General features: G+C 55.2%; 9 protein-coding genes across 9 annotated transcripts; 6 read left to right on the top strand and 3 right to left on the bottom strand.

The window, feature by feature from the left end:
• Positions 1 to 2236: 2236 nt before the first annotated feature.
• Positions 2237 to 4198, top strand: L226DRAFT_502366 (uncharacterized protein; the record flags this gene model as incomplete). The annotated part of the gene is made up of 4 exons (XM_067677878.1): positions 2237 to 2749; positions 2801 to 3116; positions 3168 to 3220; positions 3275 to 4198. 4 exons carry the CDS (start codon positions 2237 to 2239, stop codon positions 3878 to 3880), a joined length of 1488 nt encoding a protein of 495 aa, XP_067538636.1. The 3' UTR covers positions 3881 to 4198.
• Positions 4199 to 4349: 151 nt separating this feature from the next.
• L226DRAFT_610064 (uncharacterized protein) lies at positions 4350 to 4921 on the bottom strand (the record flags this gene model as incomplete). Its single annotated transcript, XM_067686120.1, has 5 exons — positions 4350 to 4378; positions 4549 to 4624; positions 4686 to 4723; positions 4771 to 4845; positions 4912 to 4921. The coding sequence occupies 5 exons, from the start codon at positions 4919 to 4921 to the stop codon at positions 4350 to 4352; spliced, it is 228 nt and encodes a 75-aa protein (XP_067538635.1).
• Positions 4922 to 5459: 538 nt separating this feature from the next.
• On the bottom strand, positions 5460 to 6518 carry L226DRAFT_610063 (uncharacterized protein; the record flags this gene model as incomplete). The annotated part of the gene is made up of 5 exons (XM_067686119.1): positions 6429 to 6518; positions 6304 to 6379; positions 6215 to 6253; positions 5855 to 6157; positions 5460 to 5801 (listed from the first exon to the last, which is right to left on the bottom strand). Exons 1-5 carry the CDS (start codon positions 6434 to 6436, stop codon positions 5460 to 5462), a joined length of 768 nt encoding a protein of 255 aa, XP_067538634.1. The 5' UTR covers positions 6437 to 6518.
• A 1692-nt stretch (positions 6519 to 8210) lies between these two features.
• L226DRAFT_543568 (uncharacterized protein) lies at positions 8211 to 9344 on the bottom strand (the record flags this gene model as incomplete). The annotated part of the gene is made up of 5 exons (XM_067682209.1): positions 8211 to 8555; positions 8611 to 8913; positions 8965 to 9003; positions 9062 to 9137; positions 9190 to 9344. 5 exons carry the CDS (start codon positions 9342 to 9344, stop codon positions 8211 to 8213), a joined length of 918 nt encoding a protein of 305 aa, XP_067538633.1.
• Positions 9345 to 10019: 675 nt separating this feature from the next.
• On the top strand, positions 10020 to 12258 carry L226DRAFT_531442 (DNA glycosylase). Its single transcript, XM_067680085.1, has 10 exons — positions 10020 to 10546; positions 10605 to 10625; positions 10747 to 10842; positions 10903 to 10994; positions 11048 to 11160; positions 11219 to 11225; positions 11276 to 11326; positions 11385 to 11820; positions 11889 to 11956; positions 12033 to 12258. The coding sequence occupies exons 1-10, from the start codon at positions 10068 to 10070 to the stop codon at positions 12071 to 12073; spliced, it is 1404 nt and encodes a 467-aa protein (XP_067538632.1). The 5' UTR covers positions 10020 to 10067; the 3' UTR covers positions 12074 to 12258.
• A 725-nt stretch (positions 12259 to 12983) lies between these two features.
• L226DRAFT_567758 (kinase-like protein) lies at positions 12984 to 14908 on the top strand (the record flags this gene model as incomplete). The annotated part of the gene is made up of 3 exons (XM_067684075.1): positions 12984 to 13952; positions 14009 to 14476; positions 14525 to 14908. The coding sequence occupies 3 exons, from the start codon at positions 12984 to 12986 to the stop codon at positions 14906 to 14908; spliced, it is 1821 nt and encodes a 606-aa protein (XP_067538631.1).
• A 593-nt stretch (positions 14909 to 15501) lies between these two features.
• L226DRAFT_610060 (NADH-ubiquinone oxidoreductase 20 kDa subunit) lies at positions 15502 to 16746 on the top strand (the record flags this gene model as incomplete). Its single annotated transcript, XM_067686118.1, has 7 exons — positions 15502 to 15529; positions 15589 to 15639; positions 15706 to 15921; positions 15988 to 16167; positions 16235 to 16315; positions 16377 to 16491; positions 16550 to 16746. The coding sequence occupies 7 exons, from the start codon at positions 15502 to 15504 to the stop codon at positions 16560 to 16562; spliced, it is 684 nt and encodes a 227-aa protein (XP_067538630.1). The 3' UTR covers positions 16563 to 16746.
• Positions 16747 to 17130: 384 nt separating this feature from the next.
• Positions 17131 to 20479, top strand: L226DRAFT_567756 (uncharacterized protein; the record flags this gene model as incomplete). Its single annotated transcript, XM_067684074.1, has 3 exons — positions 17131 to 18270; positions 18323 to 19056; positions 19108 to 20479. 3 exons carry the CDS (start codon positions 17131 to 17133, stop codon positions 20477 to 20479), a joined length of 3246 nt encoding a protein of 1081 aa, XP_067538629.1.
• A 753-nt stretch (positions 20480 to 21232) lies between these two features.
• L226DRAFT_480635 (meiotic nuclear division protein 1) lies at positions 21233 to 22481 on the top strand. Its single transcript, XM_067676893.1, has 9 exons — positions 21233 to 21255; positions 21313 to 21375; positions 21428 to 21442; positions 21500 to 21542; positions 21595 to 21675; positions 21732 to 21766; positions 21822 to 21929; positions 21980 to 22139; positions 22195 to 22481. Exons 1-9 carry the CDS (start codon positions 21253 to 21255, stop codon positions 22302 to 22304), a joined length of 618 nt encoding a protein of 205 aa, XP_067538628.1. The 5' UTR covers positions 21233 to 21252; the 3' UTR covers positions 22305 to 22481.
• The last annotated feature ends 837 nt before the right edge of the window (positions 22482 to 23318 follow it).

Genomic DNA, 23318 nt, shown 5'->3' with positions numbered 1-23318 from the left:
ATGCTGCTGTACCTACACAAATATCCTAGAACACCTTGCATGGTTCTTGGTGCACATCAGATGAAGTCCACGCTGCGCCAAGATGCACAGCTATTAGGTGCTGACTTTACAATCAGCTTGTCGGCAGTCCCTGTCCTGTATAGATCCCTTGATTCTCTCTCTCGTATGGTAGCGTACATTGTCTGTATTGTGTCCGACATGGGGCTAGGCCCTAACGGGACAATAAATGGATTAGGAAAGGAAAGGAGCTTGTCGGCAACCCCCACATGGTGAGTTCTGCCGCGGACGAGGCTCTTGATATGATGCGGGATACAAACTCCACGCTCCTCCGCCGTCCGATTCCCTTGCTGTGTGCCCAAACGGGTGCGAAGATCTTGCCCTGTAACGCTTTCAGAGGCAAGACCGACGTGTGATACTCCCCAGCTTTGACGACCTATGTATGATCCATGCCCATATCAGTGCACTAGTTATGAAATGCCAAAGGTACCTAGGGTCCTGCGCTCCGTTCCTGTAGACGGAATCGATCATCCTTATTTTGATGGTGTTGTACATAGTCCACAGACCCGCAGCTCATATGCTTGTGCTTGGCCATACTGCGCCGGACTCTGCATCATACTCGCTTGTTCTCATGCTTTCACCCCGAGTTAGCTTCACTCATCGTGTCCCTCTGGCCTCAAGGCAAGCAAGCACGTTCCGGCGAAGACCGGTCCCAACTTTGCGCTCGAGCACAGCCCTATAAGAGATTAGTAGCTCATCGGAATCGCGTTAGATACAGCTGAAGTTTCTGTGTACGTGTGACACTTTGGACTTCTAGTTGAAGTAGAACCAGTACTGGCCGCGCGCGAGTCCTAGCAAACGGCAAAACGCGGACTCATATCCCCTCCGACGTAAGCCGCGTGTCAAACACGCTGGCATGTCCCTCGTACAGAACCCCGGCCGCGTCCGCGTTCTACTCAGGCTAAGCTGACGAATGGGCCGGGTAGGGGGTAAGAAAGGTCAGAAACGGCTCGTACATCACCATGCACCTTACATGCAATCTATGTTAATGAATACGATCACAGAGACCACTCACCTCTGCGAGTCAGCCGGCCGTCCTAGAATATAGACTGCGTTTGCTCGAATTGACACCCGTGTGCCACGGGCATGAAGCCAGTCTATAGCATGAGGACGATCCAATAATCCCTCGTATGCATCGAACTTCTCTGGCTGGCCTGCTCCCTGCGATTTGTCGAGCTCCTAGAGAAGTCATGCATTATGCCAGTGATACTGAAGCAGACTCCGAGTCGGACAACACGTTACCGATTATCCATTCCCGGTATTGAGTTTGTGTGCAAAATTTCTTGACATACGCATTGTGTGCACACGTCTGCGACGTTAGAGATCAGTTGTGTCTGCGGCGAGATGGGGGAGGAAAACAGAATCAGAGTTGTTGGACTGCGAGCTTGCCACTGCAACGGGAGCATCCTTTCCTCCTGATAAATACCCCGCGGAAACGTTAGCATCATTCAGTTTCACGAGGTCAGATAATTCACGTTTTTGGAGTAAGTAAACTTCGAGGAAAGTCTCATTTAGGCAAGTTGGAGTTGCTTGTAGGCCTTTCATGGGAAGTATAAGGGTGTTACAGGTAAAGTTTTAGGTTCAATAAATTCCTTACTTTCAGTAACTCGATTTCTGATTCTTTGCTATCCGGAGAAAGAATACTTTCTTTGCAGTGTGCACTCGATCAAATTGACGCCACAAAGGTGCAGCAGAAGCACGTGATCGTGACCTCACCAATGCAGGCTACTCAACGAGTGTCCACCATTATCGTCGCGCTCAGTGGCCTGCCATCGCCTAGCGTTCCTCCACGCCCGCCGTCTGTGATCTTCAGCCAATCTGACACAGACCTTCCTACGGTCATATTCATCCGGGCTATAAGGGCTCTTCCTGCACAGCTCGCTGCTCTTCGTCTCTCTTCTCCCTGACACTCGAACGCTGCGGAATCATGGTGTTCGGATTCTGGTCTCACCCTGCCGGGAAGTCGAAGGAGCTCATCACAGAGCTGAAGGGAGAAGGAAAGCTGCCGTCTGAGAGCAAGACCTCCGTTCAGGACAAGTCGACCGGGACAGAAGGCGCAGTCGACGCGGGTGCCACAGCAGACTCAGGTACGGAGACCTCATCCGCTCAAGGGGAAGACCCATCACCTGCACCTCCCTCTGCCACCGACCCCGGCACGACTTCCGCTAACGGGCCCGCAATGCGTCCCCGTGCTGAGAAGCGCTTCTCCTGGCGCACGCTCGTCCAGCCGAGAGCGTCGCAGGACCGCAAAGTTGCCCCTCCGACGTTGCGCGAGGAAGCGGAGAAGGAGGCAACAGCCCGGCGCGAGTACACTGAGCGGCGCATCCTGCGTGCCCGCTCCGACAAGCGTGCTCACGAGTCCGCTCTGGTCGTGCGTGAGCTCATCGTCGGCCCCTTCGCCGCACCATCTGCTGCTGCTCCGCCGAAGAGCTCCAAGGTTGCAGCAGCCGCTGTTCCCCCCAGGCAGAAAGTCTCGAAGGTCAAGGCGCAGCTTCTCGAGCCGAAGGCCGCGAAGAAGGTCATCGCACAGCTCCGCCGACTCCCGAGCTCGGACGTTCCTGCGGTCGTAGGCAAGACGAGCTCTGGTGAAGAGATCAAGGCTCTCACCAGCGGGCCTATCCATGCGGTCTGTCTGCCCTACACGGACGCAGAGGCCCATGAGAAGCGGTTTTCAAAGCTGGACAAGGTCCCAGTCTCTTCACCGCCTACTCCCAGAGCTTCCCCGAAGACGGCAGCGCGCGAGCTGGACTTGTCCGCGATGTCCAGCAAAACCCTTGAAGGCATCACGAGTGTCACAACGTCCTCGTTTGAGAAGCTCAAGGAGATGCTCTCAGACCTGGACGTCGTGAGCCTGATCACCGTGCCGGACCTCGGACTCGGGCAACCCGGGAACGCGCCTGGACTCTTGAGCGGAGCTGTTCCCACTGCGAAGACCGTCATCGAGGGTGTTGAACAGATTACCCCGCAGCTCATGGCTCTTGGATATGCGACTGGGAAATCCATCCTTCCGTCACATGCAGGTGTCTACCCACCAACGGATCGTATGTCTGTCATCACATGTAAGCCTATTATGTGTTGGTCCAGCCCAGTGCTGACATCACCGTTCACAGATTGGTGGGGGCTGGAGGTTGTCATGCCAGAGCCGTCCGTCAAGTACTTGGGCGTAAGTAGACTGAAACAGGTTTTCTTCGTGCAGTTGATTAACGATACTCTGTAGAACGTGCCATCCATCGCGCATACAGTGATCAACTTCCTCACCGCACTGTCCGTCGCAAACGGGGGCGTGCGCGAGGTCCTCCCCTTCGTCCGCTACATCTCGCAGTACATCGACGCCGAGTTCAATGCGATCCGGGAGCAGGACCAAGGCCAAGGGGTCGTCTGCGCGGCGACGTGGATCATGCCCGCCGCGCTCGTCCCGCGTCCGTGGGACTTCCCTCAGCCCCCCGCAGACGGCGCTCCCGCGCCCGCGCCTCCTGCGTCCGGGGTGCGAGATCCCGGGCTTGGTCCAATCATGCTCACGCCTCCGCTACCCCAAGCGAACCATGCGCCCGCCTTTGTGGCACCTCCCGCGAAGGCCGCTGTCCAGGGTGAACACGTTCCCGGAGACCCAGAGCAAGGTGTGCCTGGGGTGACGGTTACTCCTCCGACGCCGCCTGCCTCGGGAACGCTGGGCAAGGCCGCCGGTGCTGCGTTCTCCGCGAAGGCCGTGGATCCGGAGGATGCGGCGGATAAGGTGGACGAGAATGGGATTGTTGCAGTAGGTGAGGCAGGTTCGTACGAGGGCGTCGTGAACGGTGCGCCCCTTGTAGTGGTACCCGCCTGAGCAGCGGAGCTAGACATATTGGACTCTCGGACCTTGACGTGATCGTTCCATCAGAGACTCTTTGTCCATACCCCGGATTTCCTTTGTGTCCTATCGCAGTCTCGTCGTTTGTAGCCTCGGATTACGACCTGTTACGATCTTCTTTCAATCACGCATTCCGCGATACCCTCCATTCGATGTACCTTCCGTTGTACCACTATCAGCAGCATTCCTTTTAATAATCACTCATTGGACATGTACATCAAGTGTGTACGATGTTGGAGCACAAGTTCTGTATATGATACCAATGGTAATCCAAGCTACAGAAAGCGACTAGACTAGACTTTCCAAGAACATAGGCAAACCCTGGTGATACAGCAGCGATCGCAAGTCCGTCATCCTTTCACATAAGTACAATCCGGGTCCATCAGTTGATTCACATCGAAGACTCGCCGCCGGAGTCGGAGGGGGATGATCGCAGCGAGAGTCTTTACTGAGTGGTGACGATGCCGTCGGGCTCTGTTATCAAGAGTAGGCGGTCAGCGCTCTATCCACGGTCTGGAGCCTCGCGCTGGTAGCGTGTACGTTCCTCTCTCGAAGGAACGAAGAGAAGGGGTTGTGATGATGGGAGGGAAGAACCCAGTGCAACGCACGAAGGAAGAGGTGTCGAGGGGGCTGAGGGAACTCACCGATGTAGTCGATAACGCTGCCTGTGAATGACTGCAGCTGCTGCAGGTACGAGTCCGAGATGGACGCGGAGAAGCCCTACCGCATATTACTAGGTCAGGCCCCGAGCCGTAAGTGACATCCAAGAGCATTATCGCACCTTGAGGACAGTATCGTAGCGCTGATTCACTTGGCCGCCTGCATAGGGTCAGTACTGCGGGTGGAGTGGCTGCGGTGCTGCGTACCGTTTTCGGCGACCTCTTGCGCGTACTTGTCGATGTCGTTCTGAGAGACATTGTCTTTGAATACGACAATATACTCTGGACGACGCGAAACAGAAGCTCAGTCGTGAATACTCCGTGTATGACGCAATCGCACATGCTCACTTCCGGACATGGTGGATCTAGCAGCTGTGAACCGACGAAGAGAGGTCGTGAAAAGTCGGGGGCGGATGGTGGTGGTAGAGATGAAAGCAGGAGAGGCGCGACGCGCAGTATATAAGGCGAACCGAGACGACAGAATTCCGGAAGGAACTATTGTGCGGTGGTTGGGAAAGAGAAGGGACAGCCTCAGAATGGCGGAGCCCAGGCACGGTGGCGCACGAACGCGATCGCGCCGGCACGTGACCCACGACCCGTAATTAACGCATCGCGCTCCCCGAGCGCCCGGGCAGCCTCCGACTTGCATCGAATCATGGAGCGAGTCGCGACGCTTGACTACAACCTTGGACTACGACAACACCCTTGCATTCGCGTCTCAGCGAGTACCGCCTCAAGACGACGTCGTCCCTGTGCAGAGCACATTGCTGTTCGATTGAAGCTTGGGAACATCCGGGCCAGCATCCCTCGCTGACCGAGAATATGAACTCTGACAATCGAATCAGCTCGGGGCTCTAATAAAGTGATGGAACGGAGAAAACATTGTCATGGGTGCTTTAGATCTGCAGCCTACGGCGCACACAACATAACGCGGTTTGACCAAAGTCGTAGCTAGAAATGTACTGCAATACTTTGTGACCCAAGGAGACCGGCGGCGTCCTGTATTTTGCCCAGGCAGATACAAGTTCTGGGGGCAAGAGAGACCAATACCTGTCCGTATCCTCGAAATACAAGCTGCCATCCAGCACGACCTTGTTCTCGAGTACATGGTCTAGTAATCCCTTGACCGCTTGGTCAAAGTATGTTAGCGCATTGGATGCACTCAAACGATCACTTCTGATGTGCGTCGTCATCCTGTCGAATAGTAGCGCGAACTCCGGAACGCTGCCCGCAATCGTCTGCGAGATGCGGATAAGTTAGCTCCCTTGAGACAGTTTGACGTGCAGCTTACCGCAAATTGTGCACGGAAGATGTTCCCGAGACAAGCGACGTCGTGAGCAAATGGATCATAATCGTATGCCCCGTAATGCGCGTCGCACGGGCTATAAGGCGTGCCCGCGAACATTACTGTCTCTGCAACAAGTCGGCACTCGTGCAAGGGCGTCTCCAGTGGAAATTGGACAGACATGTTGAAGTCGAAGAGGCAGTAAAGTACGGGGGAGCTTCGCCTGTGCTCGATCAGACGTGATTTGGATGCTGAACAGAAGTCCCAAGGGGAATAGAAGTTGTTCATGATGTTCTGTTCATCGATGTCCTATAGCAAGGGCATGCAATGAGAGATCAGAGAGGCCTCCCACAACATCGGACTTACACGATGAGCGATCCGCCGACTATGCAATAAACTCAATCCCTGCAGCATGAATAAGTTTCATTCGAGTGGTTGAGTTATGCCACACTCACCTTCAACATGCAGTGCATAAATTCAACCACTTGTCCGACGGTCTCGAAGTCGTCCAACGTATTGTAGTCCCCCCAGCTACGCAGAGGGGGTCACTACACATCACCTGCACCGAGATGACACTCACGTGGGCATTACAACAAACGAGAACCTGTATGGCGTGTCTAAGATCGCCACGGGCGGAAGAACGCCTTGAAAGTCCTGTCCGAATAGCGCATCACATCGCAGGAGATCCTGATAGATGCGGTATTCGTGTGTGAACGTATTGACCAACTTGATAGTGACGTCTCGGCCACGGTTGTCTTGGGCCGGGGCGCATTTGAGCTTGTGACTTTCGTCAGAGACCGAGCATGCATAATCCAGCGTACCGCCACTCACATATGGACTTGGTGGCCTAGAGCCAGTCTCATCACCAATGCGTCGTCTTGCGTAAGGTAGCGGTGCAGTGGAAGTAAATGGAGGAGGACACCACATTTCCCCAGCTACAGCCTCATGCTCGCGCAATGCATGTAGATAGAAACCACGCGCGGAGAGCCAGCCACGATATGCTGACCAGAACGGGTGCATATCGCACCAAGACGGGAAGCCATCCTCTCTGTTGTAATATGAGTTAATGTCTTCTACAGGAAGCTGTTGACTCGTAACCGTCAGCTATGAGGCGTACATAGTAAGCACCGTTGCCACGCACATTTGGTATATACCATTCGCCAGGGAGAACATCGTCTCTTTGACACGGCGGGCGTTGCACCAGAACCGGCTACGAGAAGTGTCATGAGAATTTTCGACTGATTTTACCTTACCTTGAGATCTTTCCCTGCTTTTCGAGCGTAGGAAAGGTGACCTCTTTGTATATTGTCCTTGGCCAGTAAAGGCAACATATCTGGGGCACTAATTGGGAACTTGAAAGGATCGTAATATTCTACCATTCCATTGTCCAGAAAGGCGACCCCGAATATGTTACCTTTCAGCCTGGATGTTACACAGCTGAAAGGTAGCATATTCCGCAATTTCAAGATTTCAGGCATCCGTTGAGGTCACCTAACTCGAGTCAACTTCTCGAACAAAGGAAATGCTGCATGCTGGCAGCCTTTTCTCCTTCAAAAAAGGACTCTTTGTAATGAGATCTCCTCGAGGCTCCATGATGTTGTGAGAATCATCGGATAGGCAACCCTTTCAGTGGGCAAGAATACGGGGAAAAGCTACAGATAAGGTGAAATTAGTCGAAACTTCCCTAGCAATTTCTCGTGGCTAATTCTGGGCACCTGCCCGCCGTGTGATGCATCCTCTTGTCACTTTCCATAACAGAGCCTGCCTGAGAATCAAATTCGGCCAATTTCTGCGACATCCAAGTCGTAGTTGCAACTGGTGCAGGGCATAGGTGCATGAGTTTAACTTTGAGCTCAAGTTCGAAGTTGAACAGCGTTGTTGGCAGTCACGTGCGTTCTTGGTCTGGGCCTCGCGTCTAAGGTAAGAGCGTGCAGTCCCTCGCGATTCGCGAAGGAACGGCGAGAAGAAGTGGGGCCCGTACAGGATCTTCTCCACGCGCTTCTCAGACTTGTGCATCACAACAGGCGGACAAGTATATTCGCAGCGCATACTCAGCATATCAGACTCACAAGATCGAACATAGTACATCGTAACAACAGCAGATACGGTGTCTTCAATGCAATCCGATTTGCCATGATTTGCTTGACCCGCTGTGTTGGGGTGAGCCAGTGGTGTCAAAACGCGGAAGGACATCCATTGCTGGCAGGTCACCCATTAAAGCGGAGTTTCCTGGACAGTTGAATAGTACTTACTACCGACTGTCAAACTCGACGAGTCAAAGTTGGCATATGGACACTCACTGTATCGTGCGGAGTCGTTACCCCTCATGTCAAACACCTCAGAAAGTTGATTCCGAAGCAATTTATATGCCGACAACGCGTCGCAGGAATATCAACAACTTCCATCCGACCGGGTGAGCGGCGATGCGATCCAAGACATCGTACGTCCAATTTAGAGGAGGCATCTTGTAGGCTGCCCACGAAACGTGGAATGAGGGAGGAAGCGTTGACCAGTATATGCTGGGGTCCTGCAAGCAGTCCCAATCCACATCCAGTGTTACGGGGAGAGCGTGAGTAGAGGCGGTCGAAGTCTTGATGGCGTACTCGAGAAATTCCAGAGCTTCTGGGGCGCTGAAGCGCTCCGATACGAAATGAATGGTCATCTTGTCGAATAATGGCGCTAACATGGGAAATTCAGTAGTCGCATGCTGTAGCGGCTTAGTGATGTCGTGCTACCACGAGAGATAGAAAAAATCGGCTTACCGAGAAATACAGTTTGAACATGTTCCCTAGACATGCGACGTCGAACGCAAATGGATTGTACTCGGACTCGCCGTAAGACACATCCAGCGGATGATAGGGAGATAGCGCAACCATCGCGCCAGAGGCAGCCACGCGACAACTTTTCAGTGGCGTGTCTAGCGGAAGTTGCAGTGCGCGGTCGAAATCAAAGAGACAATATGCTATCTCTGAACTGCGTCGATGTTCTCTCATCTCCGTATTCAGGGCGGAGACTGGTCGATGCAACGAATAGCAATTGACCAGGATGTTGTGGCGGTCAAGGTCCTACAAAACAGGTCAGGAGGCTGAGCGACGTCGTTGTGTGGGTAAGCATACCCGATGCGCGATCCGGAGACTGTGTAAAAAGGCAAGACCCTAGATATACGGACATGAATGAGGTGAGTAACAGACAGTCCTTGGCGAGTGAACACACCTTCAATAAGCATCGTACATAGTGGATGACGTCTCCGATCGTCTCGAACATTTGTGGCTTCCCAGAATGTCCCCACCTGCAGAAAATGGAGTAAGAAGAAGGAAATGGACACGATGACTCGGACGAACCGTGGCGTCACAATGAACGAGAACTGGTAGGGTGTGTCGAGGATAGCTAAGGGTGGCAACACGCCCTGGAAGTTTCCCTTAGACGCTATGTGGCAGCGCAAGAGGTCTTGACATATGCGATATTCTACAGAGTCTTTGCTGGTTATTTTGAGCATGACATCGCGTCCGACAGCATCATGCGCCGGAGCAATCTTTAGCTGAACGGGAGGTTAGCCAAGACAACATGGATGATAGCACACTACGCACAGATGCCTCTCAATATTGCTTGACGAACTGCTGTTCAGAAAGACGCAATGCATACGGCAACGATGCAGATGCCGTTGTTTCAGGTGCAACCCACAATTTGGTGCTTGCGACACGGACAAGAGGGTAGAGCTTGAAACCTCGAGCAGATAACCAGGTCCTGTACGCGTCCCAAAACGGAATCATGTCGCCCCAGGAAGCATTGCATTGAACAGTAAAGCGGTCAAGCTTGATCTATTCGTTATGGATAGGTCAGGTCCACGCGTATCTTCAACGACTACGTGTTCGACTCACATCGGGAAGGTCGGTTTCCAAGGCGAATTGCTGATAGGCGTTTGAAGCAGACATAATTTTCTGACTGAACGGAGCACATAAGGTAGTGTGTGGTAAATGCACGCAGACCCAGCGAGTCGTCGACGGTCGCAGTACAAGTTGAAGCTAAGCGGCATCATTAACGCGATCGTGCCTGCACGTGACCCACGACGCGTCATTAACGCCGCGGCCCCGGGGGGAGCGCGTGTTGCAATGCAATTGCGGCTCCGGATCCGCCAACGCCGGGAACTTGATGACTACGCCGAACCAAAGAGCAACCGCTTGACCACTGACTCCAACTTGGACCACAACCGCGCCCTTGTATGCGTATCTTCGCGGGTGCCGCCTCAAGACGACTCGCACTCAAGCTAGCCTCTGTGCCGTTTGCTTCCCAACACGCTCGCTCAGCCAACAGTCTTTCCACTTTCACGATGCCAGTCACCCGCTCGGCGACTAGAAGTGCTACAACCTTGGTTTCTGGAAACGGGACGACTGTCGGCGAAGAATCAGTCGTGGTTTCGGTTGAGAGCAGCAGCAAGAGAAAGCGCACAACTGCACCGAAGGCACCTGCAAAGAGAGCTCGTGCAGCCCAGAGTATCACTGCTAATTCGATCGAGATCGCGCTCTCCCAAGCGATAGAGGCGGGGGCAGTAGACGATAGCGAGCTTGTGCCCGCCGTGCTCACATTCTCCTTTGAAGAGGCCAAGCAACACCTCATAAGTGTTGATCCTCGCTTCGAGGATGTCTTCCGCCGAGTCAAGTGCAAGCCATACGAACACCTCGAGCGGGTGGACCCTTTCCGGTGCGTTCACTTCTCGGGATACCTGTGTCGCAACGCCCAGATTAATTATGATGGACAGGACTCTGGCGCATTCAATACTGTAAGAACACCCTTATCTGTCATGAGCCCGGGAACAAGCGTCATAGAAGTCCCGGCATTGTCTTATCCTGTGCGAAGTTGTGGACTAGTTACATGGTCTGATGCCTCCGTCCGATGCACAGGGGTCAGCAAATATCATGGAAGGCCGCAGCAGCAATTACACATAAGTTCAGACGTCTCTTCGACCCGTCAATCCCAGAAGCCTCGTCGGAGTATGAGTGGGTGTCTTGTCAGCTTGCGACACGTCGCTTGGATTGATTTGTCCGGAAACCCGGTAGCGGCGACTTCTTCCCTACAGCGCACCAGGTTGGCACAAAGGACATCACCACATTGCGGACGGCTGGGCTGAGTGCCAGGAAGGCCGAATACAGTGAGTGGTCCACCGTCCTCCGAACCGGATCAAATATGAATGTTGCTATGCAGTCCTCGACTTGGCCTCTAGGTTCGCGGATGGACGTCTATCTACCAGAAAGCTACTTGAGGCCGATGATGAGGAGCTGCACCGCATGCTCATCGAAGTGCGAGGGATAGGCACGGTTAGTACTGCTATCATTGACGGCATCTGGTTCGCATTTACTCACGTCCAGTGTACAGTGGACGGGTGCGTCAGGTTATGGCTCTCGTGATCTTCTATTCTGAACACTCCCCAAGTGAACATGTTTGCTATGTTCTCTCTCCGCCGGCCGGACATCCTACCAGTAGGCACGTCGCGGGGCTTATCTCTGTCACGACAGCATGAGGCTGATGATGGCAAGTTCAGGTGATTTGGGTGTACAGCGCGGCTTGTTACGTTGGTTCATTGCTCTTCATGCGCCCACCTATCCGGTGTCACTCCGCAAGGACAAGTTGATTGATCAAGACGCGGATGACAGCCCTGTCAGCGGCAGCCAGCAAGTGCTCGCGGCAGCACGTGCGACGACGCCTGACGCGTCTTCTGTGCCTCCGGCGCCCGATACGCTTCTTCCGTCGACGCCAAAGAAGAAGGGCAAGGGTCAGGCTGCGGACGGCGCCACGGCTGGTGGGGCTGAAACGAGCATGGGGCTCCCCGAACCGTTCACGCCGTCAATCAACCGCACACTCAACATGCTTGGGAAGCCGGACGACATGGGCGGGACGGAAGTCAAAGTCCCGCCGTTGCCGGAAGGCTTGACCGTGGCGCAAATGAAGACGAGGTTGAACGGGAAGAACAAGATCAAGTGCGTGTTACGACTGCTCTGTGTCTACCCATGGCAGTGCCAGGCTGAGACGGCGGACTTTCACACAGAGGCGCCCTCTTGACACCGAAAGAGATGGAAGCACTGACTGAGTGCTGGCGGCCGTACCGGAGCTTGGGTGAGTTTCCATCGTTTGATTCCCGACGCCGTGTCGGAATTACTCGCGGTGGCTGAAGCTGAAGGATGACTCTCAGGAGTGTACTACATGTGGGCACTTGCTGAGGACTCCAAGTGACCAAGTTTTTCTGCACACCTGACCATGCGGGTTTTAATATCCGTGGTCCGGATTATCCACTGTGCTCTACCGTGGCTAGGGGTGTAACCTCGGATTAACGTCTCAAAGTGGCAACCTAGACGCCTGTCCATGTATTCCCCGGTAATTCGAGTTTGCTCCTGCCGGAAACCTTTTTCACAAGGCTCACACGTACGCGCATCGACTCGTTGTGTGTGTGATGGCTTGCGCAGCCTTGGAAGTGCAGATAACGCAAGCATGATGCATTCCAGTGCAAATGGTGAGAACAGCGATACTGGTTTGCTGACGTAATGGGCGTTACGCTGAGAGATCTGCGTGGACGATCGCGTGCGGGTGTGGAACGTGGATGGATGGCATCTGGTCGCACCCCGCCAGCCACACCTTCTGGCTCCCAACTCTAACCCTCACGGCCACGTACGTCGGACCTTGTCCTGTCGCATCGATGTCGATCGCATGGATACTCCCAGACAGCTCCCCGACCTGCATGATTGGCGCAGTCGCAATGAGGGAAAACACGTTTGGGAAGACATGATGGATGCGACAAAAGCGTCCGCCGTCGTGCATGTGGGGCGCACAGATGTTGCGCGGCTGCAGCGGACAATGGCAAGAACATGAGATAGGACACAGTACACGCAGGTGATGCGGTTCTGCCCAGGTACGAGAAGGGAAATGGGAGACTGACAGCTAATGAAGGTGATCGGCCGGTGGCTCAGCCACGCGAGTTCTCGTGCCCAGTGGCCACTTGTTCGGCCAAAGCTTCTCTTACTTCGGACGCCATGCTCTGCCCTCGAATAAATACCGTCACAGGATGTTCGCTTTCTTCTCTCGCCCCCACATTTCTCCCTCCGTGCCACCCATCCAGCCCGCCCGCCCGCCCCTCCGCCCTCCAGCCATGCTCGCGACAAGCAGCAGCAGCTCCCTTTCTTGTGTCCACCCCGCACACTCGCCTTTGTTCGGCGTGTTCTCGCCATCCTCGGACTCGGGAGATATGTCCTCAGACGACGGCGACAGCCTCCATACTCCCCTCACGGAGCATCACGACCACCGCCTTCATTCCTGCAATGTCTATGAGCAGCATCATTTCACGCAGGATATCTACCACCCCATCGACACTGATCACTCCGAGTTCTATCTCCACCCTGAGAAGACTCAGTACAGCTCCCCCACCTACCGTCGTCTTTCTCCGCACCACCCTTCTTCCGCGTCCGAGCGTTCTCACGACTTCTCCAATCGGTTCTCGCCATCTCGAGAAAACACGCACTTCCCATCACCCAGCTACTCTTCTCGCGCCCTAGACCCTACCGCGTCCCCCTTTACCCCGACACGACAGACCTGCCAACCTAATTCACCCGTTTTCTCCGCGTCACCCTTCCTCCATCCCGATGCTTCTCCGTCAGGGAGCAAGCTATCTTCCCTTCCCTCTCTCACGCTATCCAATATCGGCTGCGACGATGCAGACGATCCTCCATCTCTGCTTCTCCCGCCCCCGCACGCGCATGATGATGGCCCGCTGTTCTTTCAGGACGATATCGCCGAAGACTCGGCACTCTGTGAGGGCCGTCTCTATTCAGCTCGCTTCCACCCCGACCACCTTCTCAACGTCCACTTCGTGCGCCACTATCTTCTCGAGGACGAGTTAGGCGCCGGAGGTTACGGGTTCGTAATGACAGCCCGCCATAGGACAGAGGGTCACGAGGTCGCCGTGAAGTTCATCATCAAGGACAAAGTGCCCGAGCACGCCTGGTGGGACGACGAGGTATATGGTCGGATTCCGACGGAGGTCATGCTCCTTAGCCTCGTGAACCACGAGAACATCGTTAGGTGCCTCGACCTGTTCGAGGATGATGTGTACTTTTACTTGGTGAGTGATCTACGCGTCTGCTATATTAGGGAACGTACTGACTCCGGTCACCTCAGGTCCAAGAGCTTCACGGTACCCCGTGGGTGTCCAGGAAGCAGAAGAAGGGCAAGGCCACTTCTGCGCATGGGAAGCGCGTCGCGCCGCCGTCGGAAACCCCCAACCTGACGTCTTCGTCTTCCGCCGGGTCAAGCCTGGACTCGGCGCCGCATACACCCTCCGAGTCATTGACGAACATCGATGAGCTACATATCCCCATTCCTTTTGAGAAGCTCGCCGATTCCCTCTCCGAAGTCCACGATGACGAGTTGCTCGCTCCTGCTCCTGAGGCACCTCCGAAGTTCACGCGCCGGCCATCCCACGACCTTTTCGAATGCATTGAGCAAAGCAAGCATAAGCGTCTGACAGAGAATCAGGCGCGCTACATCTTCGCGCAGGTCGTCGAGGCCGTCTATTATCTGGACGCGCAGGGGATTACCCACTGTGATATCAAGGACGAGAACCTCGTCGTAGACGCCGATCTGAAGGTACGCCGTCGTGTCCTCATGATTGAACATCCGCTCACTATCACTCAGGTCAAGTTGATCGATTTTGGCAGTGCCGTCGTTGCAGACCCAACTCGCCCTCGTCCATTCTATAACCTGTTCTTCGGCACCACCGCGTATGCCTCTTCGGAGATCCTCCTCAAAAAGAAGTACCAAGCGCCCCCTGCCGAGATATGGACGTTGGGAGTGCTCTTGTCTTATCTCCTCACCGGTCACTCTCCGTTCCCGACTGAGCAGGACGCCAAGGAGGGACGCGTTGTCATTCGCGAGCCCAAGTCTGGCCGTCTCAGTAGGTCGGCGATCTCACTCATGGCGCGCTGCTTGGAAAAGGAGCCGGAGTTCCGCGCGGACATCCACGAGGTCCGCAACCATTCATGGCTGCGTGGTGCGCTCGAAAGCCGAGGGCGCGACTGAAGATCATCTCCGTTCTCCGATACCACTCCCTTCCTCTCAAGGCATGCGCACTAATGGCGTGTGGCGTCCATAATCTGTCCGTGCGGCCGTCTGACTTGGAAGTAAATGCGCCCGCTCTGGCGGCGGCGCATGGACAATGAACGGTCCCTAGTATTCTTATTCCGGGTTCGGCTTCCATCACTATCGTACAATCTCTTCATTATGTGTTGACCTCCGTTCCTCCGCCATTATCGCACATGTTAGATACCATTGCATTTGAATATGTCATGTTCACTTTACCGCATTGTCTCCATTGCATACTGTACTGCCAAGGACCGCGCTCTCGTCCATGTAGCCTCGGATACAATACCATCAATTCATTTCTATGTTTGCCATAACATGCGCATGTACGAGTTACGTAGAGTGCCTTTGAATATAGCCATGACCGACACGGGGTTCGAATAGAGCGACTTGAGAGGCATGCCGGAGACGCCCGGGACGAGCTTTGGCCCGACTGGCCAATCAGAATGTGCGCTTAGCAAACAGGTTCCGCCATCGTCACCGACGGCGAGCACAACACTGCTCACGTCGAGACTTTGCCCCCCTCCGCCACCATGTCGCTCCCTATTTTCAGCTCAGCTCGTGCGTGTCCACCTAACACTTGCTTTTCGACGCTTTCTTTTCTGACAGTATGCTCTCAGTTGCGAACGCTGGTCGGCGAGCTGCTTTGCGACCCCAAGTTGGTGTCTACGGTACGCTCCTGTGGGTTTCTGTTGTATCTTCGAGGTTTCTTATAAATCGTCGACATTCGACATAAGCATGCCGCAAGATACATTCATCACAGTCTGTCTCGTCGCCTTCAACCGTACCCACTAGCTCGACCGACCCTGCCGTACCTATCACCCAAATTGCGAAGCGTGGTTCCAACCAACTGAGCTTGGAGACTCCCTCGAACCGTGCGGAGTATGTCCTCTCGACGCTGGACAAGATCGCGAATTGGGCACGACAGGGATCTATGTGGCCCATGACTTTCGGTGCGTGACACAGCGATCTTCGCCAACCTCTCCGCTCAATCATGTCTCCTATTTCCTCCCATACAGGTCTCGCCTGCTGCGCCGTCGAGATGATGCACATGGCTGCCGCCCGGTACGACCAGGACCGTCTGGGTGTTGTCTTCCGTGCCAGTCCTAGGCAGTCCGACATCATGATTGTCGCGGGCACTCTGACGAACAAGATGGCCCCTGCCCTTCGCAAGGTGTACGACCAGATGCCCGAGCCTCGTGCGTTTCCGGCCCTTCTGTACCGCATCATCTACATATGCTGACCGTGTGGTATCTCGTCGCATAGGATGGGTGATCTCCATGGGCTCCTGCGCGAATGGTGGTGGATACTACCACTACTCTTACTCCGTCGTGCGGGGATGTGACCGTGAGTATTGCATCCTTCGAGCTGCAATCATGGATGACTGATTGTCATGTCGGGATGACAGGTATTGTCCCGGTTGATATCTACGTTCCCGGTTGTCCTCCGACAGCGGAGGCTCTGCTGTACGGTATGTTACAGCTTCAACGCAAGATGAGGCGAAGCCGCAAGGGTGTCCTCTGGTACGCGTTTGACTTCGGTACCCCAGAAGCCTGTCGAAGCTGACTTTGAATCTACTAGGTATCGGAAGTAGTTGAGCTCATATTGCAGACTACTGGAGCACTCCCGTCATTCGTACCGTAGACACAAGTCAGAGTTGTACCTTGTGGGTTGGTCTATCGAAATTTATCTAGTCACTAGTTGGTGTCAGCTGCTCGATGATGTAGAATGCACTCGCATTCGAGACTCTGGTAATCAGAGATGTGGAGACACTGGGGAAATGCTCAGAACCGTTCGAGCCGTCGCCTAACTCGAGAGTCGAGGTACATAGGCTCCGGCAAACACCGCAAATACCAAACAGGCGGGGCTCCAGGCAGGACCCCGCGGTCACAGTCCCCGCTTCCCTAAGCTTTCCTGTCCACCACCTTCGACGACGACGAGCTCTTCAGGCTCGCTTTCACGCACAACGGTACAGCAGCGACACCGAGTCGAACGCTGGTGACTTGGTGAGCTCCTTTGTGGCGTAGACGTAATTTCATCCGCCGGGCTGTGTTCTCCGCCCTCCCTTCACGCCCATCAACCCACCTTGTCCGCCTCATTTTCCCCATTCCTCGCGGGCGCACTCCTGGCGCACTCGCTCAAGGAGTCTTGACCTGGAGAGCATGGCGACCGCCGTACATCATCCTTCGCCAGACTCTGGCGCGCCTCTCAACGAGGTCGCCATGGGGCTCGTCTCGCCGAATCCCACCGGTCACACCCATTCCAACAGCTACTCCCAGAGACTCTCCTTGAACGAATTTGACTATAGCGACGACCGTTATCCAAGACCTACTTCTCTCAAGACCCCCATCTCGGCTCGTTCACGACCTGGCGGCTTTGACCCCGCAATCGACGCGGGCATGACAGCAGCCCTGCGAGCCAGTTATGACAAGACGCACGCCCCGGGTACATCGCCTCCGCAGAAAGCCTGGATTGGCGAGAATATCACTGCAGAACCAGTGGAAGGATGGGACCCCGCTACACATAGTGGCCCACTGGATACCGCTGTCCTCGAGGCGCAGGCTTCCGGCGCCGAGCTCACTTCGCCAGCGGCCGGTAAGACTCCTGTCAACAGCTCCTTCCCAGACTCTCCGGCTGCAAACGGACTATCAAACGAGCCTCCTGCGGATCTACGAAGGTCATACGCGGACCTACCTCCTCAGTCTACAGACATGGGCCAGCGGTTGTCAAGTGTCAGACCCAGTGGTGATCAGTACGATTCCAATGTTCCAGGCTCTCCAAGCAATGTGAACCTGTCCCTCCCACCTGGTGCAGGTCCAAGTACACCTGTCGTGTCGTCTGGTGCGGCGTCCTCACCTCGCCATCCTTCGCTTCCGGCAGGCGGCATCGGCGCTGGTCCTAGTGCATCTGGGATGTCGCCCATCGTACCCCTCTCCGCTGGACCCACGTATAACCCCACCACCATGCAGATTCCTATTTCCCCGAAACCCCGAGCGTACGCACAGCACCCTACGTACATCACTCCTTCCACCGCGCCTGCTATGCAGCCTTCATTCTCCCCGCCGCAAGTGCCCAAGGAGGAGATTTGCGTGGAGTGTGCGATGCGTGACCAAGACATGGCGGATGTAGACGTTACAAGTCCTGGAGTGTGGGAGAGAGAGAGCGACGTTCTCTACGAGGATCTGTGCAGGAGAGAAGCGGAGGAAGAGGCGTCAGGTCATGCGTCGTCGGACAATCACTCTCGTCCACGGGCTAAGGGTGGGAAACTCACGGAGGAGAACCTGAAGTTCTGGCTCAGTATCGTGCGTCATTTTTGCCCATCTCTCTTTGCCCTACCTCCTTACATGTGTACAGAACCCCAAGGAACCGTCGTCCCGCCAACAGACCCTCGATCAGTATGTCAAGTCGCAACGTTCCCTCCTCGAGGCGGATGCTCTGGCCCGTGCACGGGCGCTGCGCGAGTCTCGCTTGCTGGACGAGAAGATGCGAGACACCTTCTCACAGCTTCGCCGATCTGCCTACGAGCTTGGCAGCAGTTCGCAGCCTACGGACGATACGGGTGTGTTGCGCATCAAGTCTCCACGTGTTGCCGCGGTGCCCTCTTCGTCTGGCCCGGTCCAAGGTCATTCGCGGGAAGTCACGCTGCTCGAGAATGGAATGATCGTGGAGCATGTAGACCTTCGTAAGGAGGAGAAGGAGGAGCGGGAGCGCAAGCGGAAAGAGGAGAGGCGCGAGCGGAGTCGTGCGCGCAAATCGTCGCGAAGCTCGCGGTCCGCGGCGGACGTCGCGTCGGTCTACTCGATGCCACTCGCCAGCCCACTGCCGCAAGTGGACAGCGGCTTTTTCTCTAATCCCCGGGACTCGCGGTACTCACAGTCGTTCTCGCCTCGCCCGAGCAGCGTGCTCACTGTTGGTGGTGATCGCCCGCAAACGTTGTTGCGTGCCCAATCCCAAGCGTCCTTCTCGGACATGCAGAGCCTCGGTTCCGCGTCCCCTAGACGATCCCGCTTCTTCGGCTTCAAGAACCTCAGTGCAGCCTGGCATAGTCGTGACAGTATGGCACCGTCTGGCAGCATGATTGATATGCAGTAGGTTTCAGCAACTTCTCTTTGGTGTCTCTTGCTCACACTTCCCCGTAGCGTGGCATTGCAGCAAGAGCAAGCCTACTTCGCTGCTCACCCGTCAGCTATCGATATCAGCAGCAACACACCGACGTTGAGGGCGTCGCAGTCATGGCCTCGGGCGGTCACTTCGCCGGAGCCGCCTGCGTCTTCTGTGCCTGCTACCACCAAGAAGAAGAACGGGTTCAAGAAGATATGGAAGTTGGTCACTGGCCACTCCAAAGCTGCTGGCAAGGGCGCCAGTGTATCACGCTCCGTTGACAGGCATGAGGACGACATGCCTCTTGCACCACCACCACCGCTGTCCTACTTAGTCGACCGTGAAGGCGGATCGAGACGGCACGTCTCTACACCATCGCTGCTTTCTTCAGTCTCACCTAACCAATTCTCGCAATCTCAATGGGCTCCCTCACCGCCCACTGCGCCCTCCAGTGCCCTGCCTTCGCCGACGTCTTCCCGCTACCCTGTTCCTGAGACGCAGCTCAACAGCGACAGTCAAAAGGAACAGGTCGTGCAAGACGTTGTCCCAGATCACCGTATATCTGCCCTCGAGCTTGGTCCTTCCAACGAGAATGAGCTCGACGGCCGCGGACGGACGACGCACAGCTCGTCAAGGACCTTGTCTAGCCTTGGGCCGGCGACGCCTGGTGCCTCTCCTCCTAACCGTCCACAGTCCGTGGTCATGGTCAGTCGTGACAAGTCGTTGCCGCCGTTGCCTGGCGATGCCGGTGTCGAGTTCCCGTCACACCCCATGCCCGATGCACGGCCTCAAACCATGTATGACCTGCTCCAGACGCCATCCACCGGTCGCGGCCTCTTGCCCCCGCAGGCGCCATTCCGAACCCAGGAGACCAGGCGGCAGTCATTTGGTGGCATGGCTTCGACACCGCATCCGGCCGTGCAGACTCTCCCTAGCCGTAGCCCCTATGCGCGAGGCCAACTCAACGTGCCTCCGTTCCTGGCGGAGGAGAAGTACTCGGAGTTCGGCGCGTCAAGCCCCGCGCTGACACAATGGGGCGCTACGCAGGCGGGCAAGCGATCTTTGACCACACCGCATAAGCCGAAGCAGCGGCGGAGCAAGTTTGGGCTCGCGTCCCTCTTTGGCAAGAAGTCTGTGGAGGTCGACAGGGACTCACAGGTGTTCACCAACAGCACAGCCAACGGTTCTGTGGAACCGCTGGACTACAACCCCTATAGATCGTCCACCTCTGAGCAGCGGGACGAGCAGAGCTACAACGGCTTCAGTGGCCCCGGATCTGCCCACAGCAGCAATGCGCCGAGGATGTCGGTTGCATCGAAGAAGAACATCGCCGAGCTCGTGGACCAGGACCCCGAATTCGTTGCATACCGCTATCCGTCGAGCGACCAGCGTCTCGAGGTCCTCCGGTAGTCACCACCATCTCTTGTTTATGTGGTTCTTGTACGTCTACCTCGGCTCACCAGAGTCGACTTTGCTATATCCACCAGCTAATGCAAAATGGGGCATCATGCTGCTCCGTGTTACATACATCGCTCAAGTCATCCCTTGCCTCTCGTCCCACCCCATCCTTCTGATCTACCGGACGATTCTCCCTCGCAGACACTCATCATCCCTCTTTCATACCTTCCGTCAGCCTCCGTCTTACCCGCGCCATCTTTCTGCCTGGTTCCCGCTTCTCGTCGCTCACTGCTCCCGCGTTCCTGTCTCGTTGTCTCACAGTATGCCGTCTACGCTGTTGTTTGCGCTTTGCACCCAGCCCCTGCTCGTCTCCACGAACGCTGCGCCATCTTGCGTATCGCGCATTATCGCATCACCGTCACGCATCCTGCATCCTGCATCCTTCCTCACATGCTCACCTCCCTCCCTCCATCTCCAATGTAATCGTTGCCCATCGTCTTTGCTCTCTCTTGTCGGTGGCCGATGTATATGTAGACCCCAGGTTTGCCTATTAATTCGCGTTCGCTCTTTCTGTACCGCCGGAAGGGCTGCTATAGCCCGACGATAAGCAAGGTGCTTCCCGTGAGTGCTTGTTCGGTTCCGCGGCAAGAAGCTGGCTCTTGCTTAGAGTTTTGATGTTGCTTCTTCGATGGAAGCTGAGGGCATCCGCATTCGTGCAAGCGGATCCTCGACTGACTTCTCTCTCTCATACCTCCAGCATCCTCCCTGGTTTCTAGTGCGTAGACATGGTGCGTCAAGCCAGCAGTTGTCGTGCCTACCTCATCTAACCTCGAGCGTGCCCCTAGGCTCCGCGAGGACTTTCCGCAGAAGAAAAGCGCGTGAAGCTGCTCGAGATATTCCATGAAACGGTGAGTACTTGAGTCGGCGTATCGGGTATAACTTACTGAGCCTGGGACACAGAAAGACTTCTTCCAGGTAGGCGTATCAGAGCCTCGAGACATGCATATACGGAGGAAATGATCGATATAATAGCTCAAAGAGTTGGAGAAGATGGCGCCCAAGATGAAGGGGATCGGTGAGCACTGGGCTTCCTACTCGCATCAACATCCACAACTTGGCATCCCCAGTATCGCAATCGGTAAAGGAAGTGTTGCAATCGCTGGTAGACGATGGGCTCGTGCAGATGGACAAGATTGGATCATCTAATTGTGAGTAACGTCTCTTTGCACGGGGGTTCGGACTGATTATATGCACATATATCCAGTCTTCTGGAGCTTCCCGTCACAACGAGGTGCAATTGTCCGTCTTTCCCCCAACAGTTGTCCAAAGACTCGCGGTTGACCGCCCCATGCAGATGCAGAACCGTCTTGCTACTGTTAGGGAGCAACAGACGACGCTACGGAATCAGGTTACCGACCTCCGTTCAGCCCTGGAGGCTGAGAAAGCATCAAGACCTGAGAGCGTGAGTAGCTTGCAGCAAATGTCCTGCCCTTCGGCCTGACATTTTCCCAGGACGACCGCGCTCAAGCCCTCGAGGAACTGTCAAAATTGAAGAAGGAGTTCGCCCAGCTAGAAACCGAGTTGGCTGCGTACGGCGCGTGTGACCCCGTGAAACTCGAGGAAAAGCGTCGCGCACTCTTCCTTGCGAAGGAGGCCGCCGTGCGTTGGACGGGTAGGTCGCATGCGCGAATGTACTCAACGACCTTGCTGATGCCATTCGTACGCAGACAATTATTCTATGTTGCTTTCCCACTTCACGCGTCAGAACGGCATTGAGGCGTCGGACATCCGGACGTATTTGGGGATAGATGAAGAGTACGAGGACATTGATACCTGATGGCCAGGAGCTCTATGATGCAAAAGGCTCCTTGCAATCTGCTCTTGCTCAGGTTGAGGGCGTGTACTCGGGCCCGTATGGGCCTCGCGATGCTTGTCACGGTACCGCTGATGCTATTGTCTAACTGATCAAATGTTCTCTTGTACTGATAGATGTTGCTCTACGCATACGACATCTGTTATCCACATTGATGTTTTACTACATATGCCGTGGGTTCGCAACTAGGATACCGCCCTCCGAGACATCCAACGCGACATGGAGCTCAAGGGCGGTGTTCTCCCAGATGAGCGCGAGTGGAATCTGGCCGAATGTGGGTCGTAATGAACTGTGTCATGGCTGTGTGCTGACGAGATTTTCCCGACAGCTTCCACCGGAGAATGCCAACTCTTTCTACAAGAATGATGCCTGCCGTGACCGGCAGCTCAACAGGTATAACTGAAGGACACATAGTTTCAACCCTACCTCATTGAACGCACAAGCTGCCACAGAGAAGCGGCTAGCGTATGTAGGCCTCATGACAGACATCCCGACGTTTCGGACGGGACAAAAGGCGCGCCAATGGGCCAAAATTCGCCGTGCGAGGTTACCTTTTGGCCAGGTTTCAGGCTGAAAGGAAACCTTTTGGCTGGTTGGGCTCCGAAATGAGACAAAAGGTATCCTCGCGTGGCGTATATGGCTCGCCTTTTCGCCCGTCCGAAACGCCAGATGCCTGCCGTGCCTCAATCCATCTGGTGAACATCCTCGCACAATTGTCCCTGACGCGAAGCACAAGCAAGGCACCTTCAAACTCAGAACACCTTTTTGATCGAAGAGCCAGCCGGAGTTTCTCGGAGCAGGCCTTCCCCTCTCGACACTTGACCTGCACGTTGTGATGCAACAATGTTGTGCGATCGTGACCCTCGAAGTCTACAGCTGAACTATTAGTAAAGTCTACTTGCTCAGCCTTGCCGAAGATCGCCATGGTACGTAGCTTCATGGGCTCCCCTCCCCGAACGAGAACTGAAATCTTCGGCT

This window comes from Lentinus tigrinus (assembly GCF_003813185.1).
Source record: "Lentinus tigrinus ALCF2SS1-7 unplaced genomic scaffold L226scaffold_5, whole genome shotgun sequence".
NCBI classification, from domain to species: Eukaryota; Fungi; Basidiomycota; class Agaricomycetes; order Polyporales; family Polyporaceae; genus Lentinus; species Lentinus tigrinus.
Note: the sequence above shows the minus strand (reverse complement) of the source record. Positions and strands in the feature narration are given on the sequence as shown.

Coding starts and splice junctions, on each gene's coding strand:
- L226DRAFT_480635 (XM_067676893.1), top strand. Junction 21,676..21,731: donor CAAGATTGGATCATCTAATT/GTGAGTAACGTC, acceptor ACATATATCCAG/TCTTCTGGAGCTTCCCGTCA. Junction 22,140..22,194: donor GGCCGCCGTGCGTTGGACGG/GTAGGTCGCATG, acceptor ATTCGTACGCAG/ACAATTATTCTATGTTGCTT.
- L226DRAFT_531442 (XM_067680085.1), top strand. CDS start 10,068: ATGCGTATCTTCGCGGGTGCCGCCTCAAGACGACTCGCACTCAAGCTA. Junction 11,327..11,384: donor GCCGGACATCCTACCAGTAG/GCACGTCGCGGG, acceptor TGGCAAGTTCAG/GTGATTTGGGTGTACAGCGC. Junction 11,821..11,888: donor AACGGGAAGAACAAGATCAA/GTGCGTGTTACG, acceptor ACTTTCACACAG/AGGCGCCCTCTTGACACCGA.